At 46.7% G+C, this 12,883-nt stretch overlaps 1 protein-coding gene across 2 annotated transcripts; it reads left to right on the forward strand.

Annotated features, from left to right (window-relative positions):
* The first annotated feature begins 3,464 nt into the window (after positions 1 to 3,464).
* LOC115343651 (solute carrier family 25 member 36-like) lies at positions 3,465 to 12,877 on the forward strand. 2 transcript variants are annotated; one of them, XM_030019867.1, is made up of 7 exons: positions 3,465 to 3,561; positions 9,033 to 9,209; positions 9,671 to 9,748; positions 10,068 to 10,168; positions 10,791 to 10,857; positions 11,057 to 11,340; positions 11,440 to 12,877. In XM_030019867.1, exons 1-7 carry the CDS (start codon positions 3,521 to 3,523, stop codon positions 11,637 to 11,639), a joined length of 948 nt encoding a protein of 315 aa, XP_029875727.1. In that variant the 5' UTR covers positions 3,465 to 3,520; the 3' UTR covers positions 11,640 to 12,877. The 2 variants fall into 2 exon arrangements, with proteins under 2 accessions (XP_029875727.1, XP_029875726.1); XM_030019866.2 differs by lacking the exon at positions 3,465 to 3,561 and adding an exon at positions 4,258 to 4,371.
* Positions 12,878 to 12,883: the final 6 nt, after the last annotated feature.

Here is a 12,883-nt window from a genome sequence, read left to right on the forward strand (position 1 = left end):
AGGAATCTAGTTTGCACACCGAGACTGTTCTGCAGTACAAACCAAAGCCCAGCAAGCGGGAATTACTGGAAGATTCACTCTGAAAGCGCGCTTCAGACACCCATTCAGGCGCTGATGTGGAAGTGCCCTACATCTGGCAGGCAGCTGCATTAAGATGGCAACAACACTTGAAAAGACGTTTACATAGCCACTCTTACACTTACCGCTCTTACACTCTTGCCACTCTCTTACACATGGACACTGAGGCCGCACACGCTATGTCACGTTGGCACAATACATTCCACACTTCCAGATGTCTGCCTTATGCTATTGTTCCCTACTTGCCTGTAAGTTGTAGTCATCCCAGGACTAAGAGTGCATTTCCAGAATGAAGCCCCTGGAATGACAAACAAGACTCACCCACTATTACCAAATGCCAATCCTGTATACACTCAGTGTGATCAAGGTTTAGTAAGAGCACTTGGAGAAAGAGACAGAGGGAGGAGGCTTTTGGACAGAATCCCGAATTACTTTCAAGAAGGACAGATGGACAATGCTGCTCCTAGGAAAAACAATAGACTGCACAAAGACATGAAGAAGGGGAGTAGGCATTGAGATAAGGCATGGGCACAAATCCAAAAGCCGTCAGAGACTGAGCACTGAAGAAGTCAAGATGAAGCAGGTTTGATTTATAAACATGTGTATCAGGCCCTTGGGGTATGCCCATGACACTAGCCTATGATACCCGTCCAGCCTGGCCTACTGGTTCAGGACAGGGACTCTGAAAGACTGCTCTGTAAAAAAACACCCACAGCCTCCCTTCTTCGGTCTGAGCAGCAAGAACAGGTCCCACAGGGAACGCACCCAGGGTCATCGCTGCTGCCTGCAGGGACAAGGCACGCTAAAGAAAAATGTATCCTCTCTTCTTTTCTCTTCCCCTCTTTCTCTTCTCCTGGGAAGACAGTTGCGTTTCCCTGGCTCTTGGCTGCCTTCAGGCTCACCAAGGCTCTTGCAAAGCAGCGCTCATCACTGAACCAGTTCCAACATTAAGCAATCCTTTGATCTACTGAAAGTGTCGTGCTATTATTTGCACTGGTCTGAAGACAGTGTGTAGGAGGCTTTCAGAAAGCATCTTCCAGGGCTCAGTCACAGTTTGCCATTGCCTAAGAGTGAGGCATGGGTGCCCCTCCACCTGAAGGTAGAGAAAGAGACCTTGCAGAGTGAGGCTTTCTAGGTCTTAGAGCCAGAGCAAAGGAGACAGAAGGAAGAGTCCCTTACAGTCCCGAAAGACTGTAAGACTAAAGGAATCAGAAGTGGCAGTGGTGGCAGAGCATCCAGGACAACCACAGCTATAGCTGTTGGTGGGTAAGTGTAGAAGATTTTAGAAATTTAGGACTGTAAGTATTCTGGTGAAGCCACAAGTATTTCTGTTTGCAGGTGGAAAGCAAAGGGTCTGATCTAAAGTCAGCAGGAAAAGGAGCAAAGTCAACAGAGCCTTGCATGCAAAGTGTAAATATTTTGGCAGTAAGAACTGAAATATCAGGGGGCCTCAATAATTCTCGGAGAGCTGAGAAAAGCAAATTGTACAGTTCCTGAAAAGGCTATTCTGGGCTCTGCATCCTTCAGGCAGTCTGAGTTTGATAGTAGCCAGTACTCTGCTGAAGGTCCTGGGCCCGATGGGGACCAGTGACAAAATGGAGGTCTCTGCCTAGCTATTCCCCATCCTAACTTTGTGAAATTCATTATTTTTTTCCAAGTGCAGAACTTTGCACATGCTTTTATTAAATGGTGTTCCACTCTTTCAGGCCATCTCTCCCATTGATCAAGGTTATTTGAATACTAATTTTGTCTTCCAGATATGTTGCAACCCCTCTCAGGTTAGCGTTGTCTGCAAATTTAATGGGCACACTTTCTAGTCCACTGTATAAATCACTGAAGAAACTATTAATACCACACTGAGAACAGATCTCTGCAGGACTCCTTCTTGATACTTTTTCTCCAGATAGACAGCGTACCATTGAAAACCAAACTTGGAGTTTTCTAATCAGCATCAGACTCTCCTAACAGTGATTTCAGAAGATCCCGTTTCCCATGTATCCTAGCTTGTTTGTAAGACTGTCAGATGAAACAAAACAGAAATCCTTACTGAATTCAAAATATATAACATCTATTGTTACTTCCTTAGCCACAAGGCCTGTTAGTCTACCGTGAAAGATTGCTTTGACTTGATTTCTTTTTTTGGCAAATGGAAAATCAGAGTTGTCTACTTAAAGTTTATTTGTTCCAGTATTACAGGGGGAGGCAGTAAAGTAATGCTGGCTGGCCAGTAATTCCTCAGATCCCCCCCCCCCCCTTTTTTTTTTAAATAGCCAATATATTTGGCCTTTTCCAGTGTTCTGAACCTCTCCATTCTCTAGAGATCTCAAAGATAACTACCAGTGGACCTGACATTGCTTCAGCCAGTTCTCCAACCATCACAGAATGAGTTTTATCAAGCCTAACTGGTCTGAAAGCATTGACTTTTCTTAAGCACTTAGAAATCTAGAATGACGTTTACCCACTTTTCTATTGGTGCTATTTAAGGTATTCACCTAGCCACCATCACAGTGGAGACAAGTGAAAAATACTTGCAACTTCTTGGTATCTTTGGCCGGTTTTCCATTTCACTGACCAGAAGGCCAATACTTTTACTGGTCTTCCCCTCGCTGCCCAGGCACTATTGATGGGCTGATAGTTCTTTTCTTCTCCACCACAGATAAGGTAATTACTCCTTTCCCCTTTGACGTATTTCTGTAGGGTCTTGAAGTCAGTTGCCACATCTCCCCCAATTCCTTCTTCTCTGGACTACACACTGCAATTTTTTCAGTCCTGCCTGGATGGCCCCGGTGAGTCGTTCCCCTCTGTGGGTTCACTCCCCCACATTTGCCCGTTTTGTCCCCAAACCGAACACTCAGTCGCTCGGTTCTGCCAGTGCTGAAGTCACAGCAGTACAGCGTTGATCTGACCACTTATTTCATCCGACTTACAGGCTATCAATCCTTCCAGCCACGCAAACTGGTACGGTGCGTTGCCTTTTTGGCAACAGCGTGACGCTGACGTACGTTGCGCTTTTTTCCAAGGAAGAGGGTATTCTGCGAGCTCCGACACCACCTGAAACTTCGCCTTTTCAAAAGCAACTAGAGGATCTATCTTTTCGGCCCTGACTATTCCCCAGCTTTGACGTCCTGATCCTTCAAACTTCAACAGGAGGGGGTCTAATTTGCTCTGAGGCGTTTGTGGTTTTGTTTTTTTTTTTTTTTTTGTCTGAAACACATTGGCCTGTCTTCATACAAAACCCAAACACCTGAGGAAGCGCCTGCGGTCGCACTGAGCGACGACGAGAGTCCCACAGACCCAGGCTAAGCGCCCGGGCCCCCTCAGAAATGGCGGAGGCGGGCGCAGGCGCCGCCTCCCTCCTCACAGCGCCCTCCTTCCCGCCTGCCGCCGCCTCCCGGGCGCCTCCTCCGGAGCCAATGCGCGGGGCGCGTCAGAGCGCCGGGCCATGGCGCAGCACAGCACCCTGCTCCACCTGCTCGCCGGAGGGTGAGTGGCCCCGAGCGGGGACGGGGACGGGGGGCCGAGGCTTCGCTGGGCCCGTCTTCCCGCTGCCAGGCCGGGGTCTCCCTCCCGGCTCGGCCCCGCCGCGGCCCGCCCCTTGAGGAGCGAGGCCTGCGGCGGCCTGCCCCGCTGCAGCCGGCGGAGAGGAGAGCCTGCCTTGCCCCACGCCAGCCCCAGCCCCGTAACCCTCAGCCGCCCCTTCCTTGCGGTGCCGGCTTCCAACGGAGGGGCAGCGGCGTGGCCCGGCCGGGGTGAACGTGTGGCTCTGCGGGTTGGGAAGAAGGGGAGTCGGGGCGTGGGGGGGGCTCGGCCTGGCGTGTCACCCAGCCTGAGCTCGCCGGGGATGGGGGGGCGAGGGAAGCGGGGTGCTGAACGGGGGAATGAGGGGCACAGCCGGGTCTCCGCAGCGGAGCAAGCGGTGGGGCATCCTTGTCTTCGGGAGGGCAGGCAGCCCTCCGTCGTCCCGTGGCGGAGATTCCCTGCGTGTCTCCTCTGGCTTTGGATAGCGCGGCTGGTGCTGGGGAGGCGGGTGTTTGGAGAGCGGATCCCGGCAGTGCCTCTGAATTCGCAGCGAGACCCTTGAGGGAGTCCCTTCTCGCCCGGCGTTTCACCCTTCCTCTCTTTAAGAAACACTGAAGTCTCAAAACGACGAGCTTTTAAGTTTATGATGTCCTAAAGCAGAAGATATTGTGGTCCTCCGGCCCTTGCTGCGTAACTGCAGGACTCCCTTGCCCAGACAGCCACCGAATCCCTTTCAGAATTCCACCAGACTGTTGGAGTCCGTGTGACAGTGAGGTCTGCGGTATAGCATGTGCAATAAAGCACATCGTTTACTTGCTCTTAATTAGTAAATTTCCAGTTTGCTGCGGCTAATGCAGTTGTTGTGCTGTGTTGATCTTTGCCTATACGTACTTGCCCTCTCTGTTCCCAGTGTTATTTTGTATATGTTATTCTCTTTTGTTAATTTATCCTTTGAACTATATGGTCACTGCATCTTAGCCCTTCTTAATATACTTTTTCACACTTCTTAGCTTTCTTCTTAAGCTTTTCCTCATCCTCATTTTCTGCTTTGGTTCCTGAAAACCTGTGAGAGTTCGGCTAGTGACAGGAGTGTCGCTAGCGGGAGCTTTGTCAGTCTGTACCCTGTCCTCGCCCATTAAGCAATAATCCTTGAATTACAATTAATTAAAACCCAAGAGATGAATAAGAAGTTCAGGTTATTCCTGCAGTATATAGTTAATATTACTGTTTTACCTAATGAAGCAGGTCTCATTGATGAAGGAACAGTTGTTCACTTTATCTTCTAGTATGAGAACTGGGGACCATCAAATGAAACTTGCGAGAGGTTTGTTCAAAACTAATGCAGGAACACAGCTCTTAACACAGTGTGCAGTTAAACTGAGGGACTCGTGGCAACAGGATATTAGAGGGTAAAAGCTTTTTATGCATCCAGCAAGCATTTTAAAAAGATTAATGAAAAAGAATGTATTGAAGGCTCTTAAATGCAATGCAACGTTTCTAGCTGAGGAAATCCCTGAGATGAAAATTGCAGGAAGCTGGGAGAGTGTTCTGGAGAGGAGTATTTCTCCTGATCTTCCGTAGGTGATCTTTATTTGCCTGTGTCCTAGGCAGAATCCTGGTTTAACTGCAGGTGAACAGCATCGCTATCCTTAAATGAAGATCTTTCAGCCATCTCAACTTTTGGCTAGCCTAAGTAAGGGCTAAAATGTGAATTACCAGTAAACCTTGTCACCTCTGTGCATGTTCTCATACCCTTTTCAGATCATTGAAAAAATGTTAATGCTGTTTTTTGTATTTCTCTCAACTAGTCCTCTTTTTTGGCCACCTCAAACTTTCCAGTTTTCCTTTTAAAATGTGAAAGCAAGGTCTACAGGCAAGTACTCTTTTTTAAGGTAAAATTACCTGCCTTCTTCAGTTAGCTCTGTTTGCCACTGCTTTGCTCTGGGAGTACATGTTGTACTGGTTGTCAGCTGCTGCTCTTCATCAGATTTTGCAGGAATTGCTTTTGTTCCTGCTCCTAGAGTAATGAATGACTTCAGGGCTTTGGTTTCATTAAACCGGTCTCTTTAAGCCCAGCACAAGGACCCTTGGTGACTGCTCAGTTCCATGTGTTTTTTCATTATTTGCCAGTCGTTGCAGCTTTGCTCAGTACTGTGTCAATCTTTGTCACCCATGGATTTTATCAAGAGTAAGGTCTTGGCTCCTGTCTGTTGGTGGAAAAACTGAAAATTTTTAGGTCTAGTCTAGAAGTGATTTTCCTAGACTCTTGCTGGACTGCTGCTTCTTGATTCTTTACTGACAACTGGTTTCAGGGCAGGGAAAGACTGGGGCTGGTATTTTTTTTCTTCTTCTTGAGATTTTATGGTCTGATTTCAATCCTTCTCTAGCATCTATGCTACAGACAGAGTGCTAAGGCTCTAAGCGTGTTTTTGTGAGATATCAAGCTCACTTTTTGCAAAACTGAGGTATGTTACATCTTTGTAGTTGCTTTTGTGAATCCAGCTTTTTTTTGGTAAGTTCCATTAAAAAAACCCAACAATATAGGCCCCACCTGCCCCCAACATTGATTGGTACAAAGTGCCATTTAAGTCTATAGTGATCTGATTCCGTAATTCTCTTCTGGCATGAATCTCAGGTCATATAACTGTGTAACCTTAGCAGCATGAATTATTACAAACACACTTTTTTTTAGTCCTGGTAGACATTAGAACTCTTCTAGGCTAGTATATTTCCCCAGTCCCCTAACATTTCTTAAGCATGAGAACTCTTCTAGGCTAGTATATTTCCCCAGTCCCCTAACATTTCTTAAGCATTTAAATGTGTAGGTATGAAGTCTCCTTAATCAGCTATTTTAAATATCCACGGCCATGAGGGGTTTTGTGCCTGCTGATTTTAAAATGTTTGTTCCGACTGGATTTTGTTCAATTTTGCCTTCATTAGTACTGGACTGAAAAATAGTTAATCTCTTTGTGATGAGAGTATGTAATTTTCCATTTCTCCTGAAACAGAAGAGTTTTGGAGACCTATGCCTTTCATACATTGTGAGCAGCTGTACCATGATGTAGCGCATTGTAAGACATCATAGTTGAGATTTCTTCTGGTTTTGAACAACTGATACACCTTATTTCCTTAGCTTTGTTTAGTCAATGTTTTTTGCTCCCTGAAAAATCTTCCTTAGTCTCACCATTGAGCCATAGTGGCTCAGAAGTCCCCCTTCACCTCGGACTCTCTTACTGCTGATTAAATGACCACCATGCTAAGGAGTAACAATTTCTTTAACTCTTATTATTGCTTTTAAAATTGTTCTCTATTATCTATACATATCAGTAGCTTGAGGAACTTGAACTCAGGAAAATCTTGTATGTACTGGAGACGTGGGTTCAAATTCGTATCCTGACCGTGCTCAGGTAGGGACTTCTTGAAGAAATGAGATACTATGAAAACATTACATAAAGTTGTGCCTCCTTATGCACTGTTAGAGAGAAAAATCTTGAGGATACCAAGCAATTGCTTCTCTAAATGTTGTCCTGTTGTAGTGTTTGCTCAGCTTTTAGATAAGAAGTTGGAACTGCTCTATTCAGACTTCTTAGACATCTGTCACCACTGCACTCAATCTTCTGCACTGGAAACTACACTTCTGGTCAAGAAAACAATGGGCCTGTAAGTCTGGAGCCTGTATCAGGCAAATTAGTAGAAACTACGGTAAAGAGCAAGACTGTTGGTCCCCTGAATGAATACGGTCTATGTTGGAAGAATCAATGTGGCTTTTGTAAAAGGAGGCCCTGCCTCATGTGACTCCTGGATCAATGCGTAGGCTGTCTTGATCAGCTTGTTCATCCAGAGAACCTGAGCCAGGACGTTTACGGCTTTGCACTGTGTTGTCCTCTGAGCCCGAGCTAAGTTCTTTGGTCATGTTCCACCTAATCCCAGACTCCCACTGCTCATCTTATCTCCTGAGGGAAAATGCTGCTGATCAGTTGCTCTGCAAGTCATCACCACTGCGCAAATCCGCAAAGAGCTTGACAAAGAAGCATGAGTGTAATGGAGTAGCGTAACTAGTTGCTAGTTGCTGGTATCATTAGCTGCATAACCTTCTAGCTGCCAGATCTTCCAACTCTTGGACTTCATTGCAATAGGCGTCCAGGCCTCTTTTTTTTTTTTTTTCTTTTTTTTTTCTTTTTTTTTTTTTTTTTTTTTTTTTTTTTTTTTTTTTTTTTTTTTTTTTTTTTTCTTTTTTTTTTCTTTTTTTTTTCTTTTTTTTTTCTTTTTTTTTTTTTTTTTTTTTTTTTTTTTTTTTTTTTTTTTTTTTTTTTTTTTCTTTTTCCCCCCTAACCTGCAGGCAATAATAAATGAAGCCCTAGGAGCAAAGGCTGTCAGAGCAATGTATGTGTACACTAAGCTGTACAGACTTCTTCAAAATAATTCTTCAGAACTCTAGCCATTTGCTTTCCTGTACCGTCAGAGGTAATTCTGTTGATACACTTGATTCTTCCCTGATATCTTGTAGTTCTTTCTCTGGCTTTTCTTTCTTTGGAGCAGAGTGAGCTTTTTTTCAGCCTCCATCTCTTGTGAAACAAAGCGAGTTTGGCTGTAGCAGATATGAACAACTGCTTGTTCATCAAAGCCTCTTGCATGGCTGTTCCATGCAAATTCATCTCAAAACAGTCTTTCAGGTACTGAGCATCCTCTAGAAGAACAGAGTTGTCAGTCAAAGGATCTGAAGGGGCAGGAGCTGAGAACTGAACGTGTCGGTTCTGACTTGTCCCTGAGTGGCAGAAAGGGAAAAAGGAGATACGTGTCCTTTCAGCATTACTGAGGTGTGACTAGAATGATTGATGGTGATGGTTCATGAGTTCCAAAAATAGCTTCTGTCTGCTGAAGGTCAGGGTCCTCTTTCATTAAGCAAGTCAGGCTGGGGGTGAGCCTGGCTGTTGTCAGAAAATACAGATCTCGCTTACAGGGCCTTGCAAACGTGGGGCTGAATGGGTTATGGGTCGAAGACACCGGCAGGCTGAGGGGTGGGAGAGGTCTGTGCTGCCGCTCTCTGAGCCAGTGCTGCTGTGGGGAGGTGTGAGGCACGGGGCCTGGTGATCTCAGCAGAAGGCATTGCAGCGAGGTTGGGCAGCAGAAGTGTTTGCTCTGGGAAATTCTGAATGCAAAGATCAGCAGCTTTGAGCTGAGGGACTGCTGAGCCCCTATGGACTTAGGACTGTTTGTCTCAAATATGGAGTGAGGTTTCAGAGTGAGGCTGCCAGGAGATGTCCCAAGCTAAGCCCTTATTACGTTAATCAGTGTCAGAGCAGGAGGTCATGTGTGACGCAGGCTGGGGGACCCAACCTCCTCTCCTAGAGGGGAGAGGTTGTGGACGAGCAGGGTCAGAATTATTGCCCTCTTCCTGCACAGGGGTCATTCTTACATGTCCTGTTATGCCCTAGATGTGGTGGCACAGCTGGAGCCATCCTGACCTGTCCCCTGGAAGTGGTGAAGACGCGTCTACAGTCATCCCAGCTGACACTGCGGCCTCTGTGCCTCTCGGAGATACATCTGCCAGGGATGAGTGTGAGGCTGATGAACCCCAGCCCACCATCTCCTGGAGTGCTCAAGTTGCTGAGGTGAGTAGGACAGGACGGTGTGCATGTTAGCACCAGGGAGGTGAAGGTTTGGTCATCGGGGGGGGGGGGGGGGGCAGGCGGGGAGAGATGGAAGTAGCATTTGAGGTGAGGCTCTGGAAACCGCAAGTACAGTAGGAAGTTTTGTCAGAGCGCAGGTACATCTACTTCTCACAGTTGATCTGTGCTTTGAACTCTGAGTCTGCAAGGCAGCTTTTGGGACTGTGAGAAATTTCTCAGCTAGTGGTTTGATCAGACCCAGAGTGATGGTGTCAGCAAGAATAGGAAGAAATGACTGAAGGAGAGAGGAGAAGCGGTTGGAGAGAAAATGGGGCAGAAAAAGCATAAACATGGGAGGTGAGGAGAGGGTGCTATAAGAAGTACTGAAGAACAAAGAAACAGAAGGAACAGGAGAGCCCCCACTTAGTTAATTTGCTGATTTCTCTGTTCATTTCCTCCTGTAGGGCCATCCTTGAGAAGGAAGGCATGAGATCCCTGTTCCGAGGTCTGGGTCCAAACCTTGTTGGGGTTGCTCCTTCCCGGTGAGTACTGCTCCCTGAGGATAGCTCATGCTGTACTCTTTTTAAAGGACCTCCATGACAGCTATTGCTCCACATTCTGAAAGCAGTCTGGGCCTTGTGCTCGTTGTGCCACTGGACCTCTTCACACAGACATTTTCTGGACCTTGTGATCATAGTTGTAAGATAAGATGATTGCTGTGGGCCTAGTATAAATGGTATCTGATGTCACATTAGACCAGCCTATGCTGGCAGTAAGAAAAGTTGGAGTGAGACCCCACAGCAGTGCTGTCTCTGCTTCTCACAGGTGAGCTGTAACCTCTTTGTATTTCTTTCTAACCAGGGCTATATATTTTGCTGCCTATTCTGGTGTTAAGGAGAGGCTCAATGCTGTCCTTGTACCGGAGTCCAAGAAAGTACACATGCTATCAGCAGCCTGTGCAGGTGAGCCTCTTCTGTCTCAAATCAGAGCCAAGGGGTCCTTCTGTCTGTAAGTGTAAACGGGTTTCATTCCTTCCCCATTGCTGCTCCCATCAGTCTTGCTGTCTCTTCTGAAATTTTCTCCCTCCATATCTGGAGCAGTGAGTTCCTTGGGTAACCAAAACATTTTCTCACTCTTCGTTCTTCTTAGGCTCATCTCTTCAAGTCATGGATCTAGTCTTTACCCCATCAGGAAAAGAGGTCTATTCAGCTGTGAGAGGGAGAAGGCAGTGTGTAATTTAGACCACTCACAGAATCATTTCTCTTGATACATCCCAGTTCTCTTAACAAAATCTTCCACTCTTGCAAGTTTAGCCCATTGTTTCCTGCGTCTGTGTAACACCAGGGCCTGTAGTAGGGTTATGTTGGAGGCAGAGGAGCTAATAACCACCAGACAAAGGCTGGAATGGGGGAGGACGACAATCAAATATTCTGCCCTAGATGTCTCTTCTCCCAAGGTCATTCTCAAACTGCAAATGCCTGCAGCTTGCCAAGCAGAATTCAGACAGCTGATAGATCAGCCCCTCCTCACAAACTGTCAGCGTGATCCTGGTGCTCATGGCTGTCTTCCTCTTCTATTCTCCAGGCGTTACCTCTGCCACACTCACCAACCCTATCTGGTTAGTGAAAACCAGGATGCAGCTGGAAGCCAGGTAAGGCAAACTAGCAATGCAGAACCACTCTGTGTCAAATCGGGACTGGTTTGGGGGTGGGGTTGGGTAGGGGTCTGTGACTTGCCATCAGAACATAGGTCTTCAAGGCGTGCTGGGGAAGAGTCGTACAGTTGTGGTCACAGCAGCGTTTTAGGTCAGTGGAACAGTATGCCGTTTTAACCCTCCCTCCTCTTTACAGGGTGAAGGGGGAGATGGCCAGCAATGCTGTCCAATGTGCCATGCGTGTGTACCGCACTGAAGGCCTTCGTGGATTTTACCGTGGTATCACTGCCTCCTATGCTGGAGTGTCAGAGACCATCATACACTTTGTCATCTATGAAGCACTGAAACAGCAGCTGAGAAACAGCCATCATTCCCTTTCACCACCGCTCACACTTTCACCAAACAGCCATGATTTCTTTGGCCTAATGGGAGCTGCTGCTGTCTCCAAAACATGTGCTTCATGCATTGCATATCCACATGGTGAGTGGGTCCACTCTCCTTCCCTCTGTTCCCCTCGATGGGAGATGCCATGCCTGTAGGATCAATCTGCTAATATTACTTCCCTTTCTGTCTCTCCAGAGGTCATTCGGACACGGTTGCGAGAAGAAGGGTCACGATACCGTTCCCTTATACAGACTCTGCAGCTTGTGGTCCATGAAGAGGGACCCTTGGCTTTATACCGAGGGCTCCTGGCTCACTTGATCCGCCAGATCCCAAACACAGCCATCATGATGGCTACCTATGAACTCATCGTACATTTGGCCTCTTCCACCTTGTAAGCACACTAGCACCTGGCTAAGGCTGCTGTAAAGATTCAGAGACCTCATGGTCCTGAGACAATCTTTTTCCATGCTTCGAGAGGTGGTGCTTTTCATCACATATCAGAACTGGGTCAGGCATAGCATTCTCAGGACAAGACTATTTTGTGCGAAGTTTTTGGCTCCAATGTGCACAGTGTAGCCTTTCTTCTTTTTGGAGACTTGAATTATCCCGGTGCTTTGAGATGTCAGGGCACTGGTTTGACAGTGCCTGCTGTAAGCTCCCTGTGTGAAACAAGGGCATGGAACTTACTGGGAAGGAGACAAAGGAGAAAGCATAAGAGTATCTTAGACAGCCTCAGCATGTTCACTTCTTTTTTGGACCCAGTAACAACCATACATGGGCACAGCTGGACACGAAGGCAGGCTAGAGCCGAGACATCTGAGAGAACTGCAGCAAGCAGAGATCTTGTGCTGAGACCTTTCTTGCCCTCCAAGGGGCTCTTCCATTCACCTACTGTGCTACCTTCCTGCCCCTAAGGAGGATTTCTCAGCCTTGGCTGCCAGCAGATGTCCTATTGCAGAATCTTCCTGTGGCTCTTTAACATGTTGCAGCCACTCTTTTTGTCTTGCAGGGTCTGAATAATCAGACCAAGTAGATGAAGGGAAGAAGCACAACTTGCTATGAAGCACTGTCCTAACAACTCATGCTGCTGGACTCATAGCCATGCTTTGCTAATACCTGTTGTGTTTCCATGATCTCCATTCCCACCAAAGAGAGGAGGACACCTCCTTCCCTCAGAAGTGCTGGGGCTGTTCTGCTACAAGCTGGAACCCCTGGTGTGAAAAATACTTTTTTTTTTTTTTTTTTTTTTTATGCTGGTAAAGAAAGTGGATCGGGTGGAAAGATGGATGAAGCTGAGGATTTGGCCTGTTTCTATTGATGATACACCAAGTGTATGGAAAGAGCCTTATTTTTTTTTTCTGTAATCAAGAATTCAGTTTGCTGCATGTGTTTGTTACACTTGCCTGTGACAGGCTGGGATGCTTTCTGTTCCTCTGTGGGTTCCTAGCCCAGTGTCCTGGGGACGGCTACATTGTGTTTACAAAGACTATTTTGACTCTCAGAAAGGCAGGGGGTAGGGTGTGGGGTGATGTGTTTTTCTTGTTCCAACACATACACTAAAAAATGTAACCCTTCCCCGAGATAAGGCAGTCATTTCAGTAAATACATGCTCTGGACAATCTCCAGTCTCGCACTAAAG

This window comes from Aquila chrysaetos, chromosome 7, assembly GCF_900496995.4.
Source record: "Aquila chrysaetos chrysaetos chromosome 7, bAquChr1.4, whole genome shotgun sequence".
NCBI lineage: Eukaryota > Metazoa > Chordata > Aves > Accipitriformes > Accipitridae > Aquila > Aquila chrysaetos.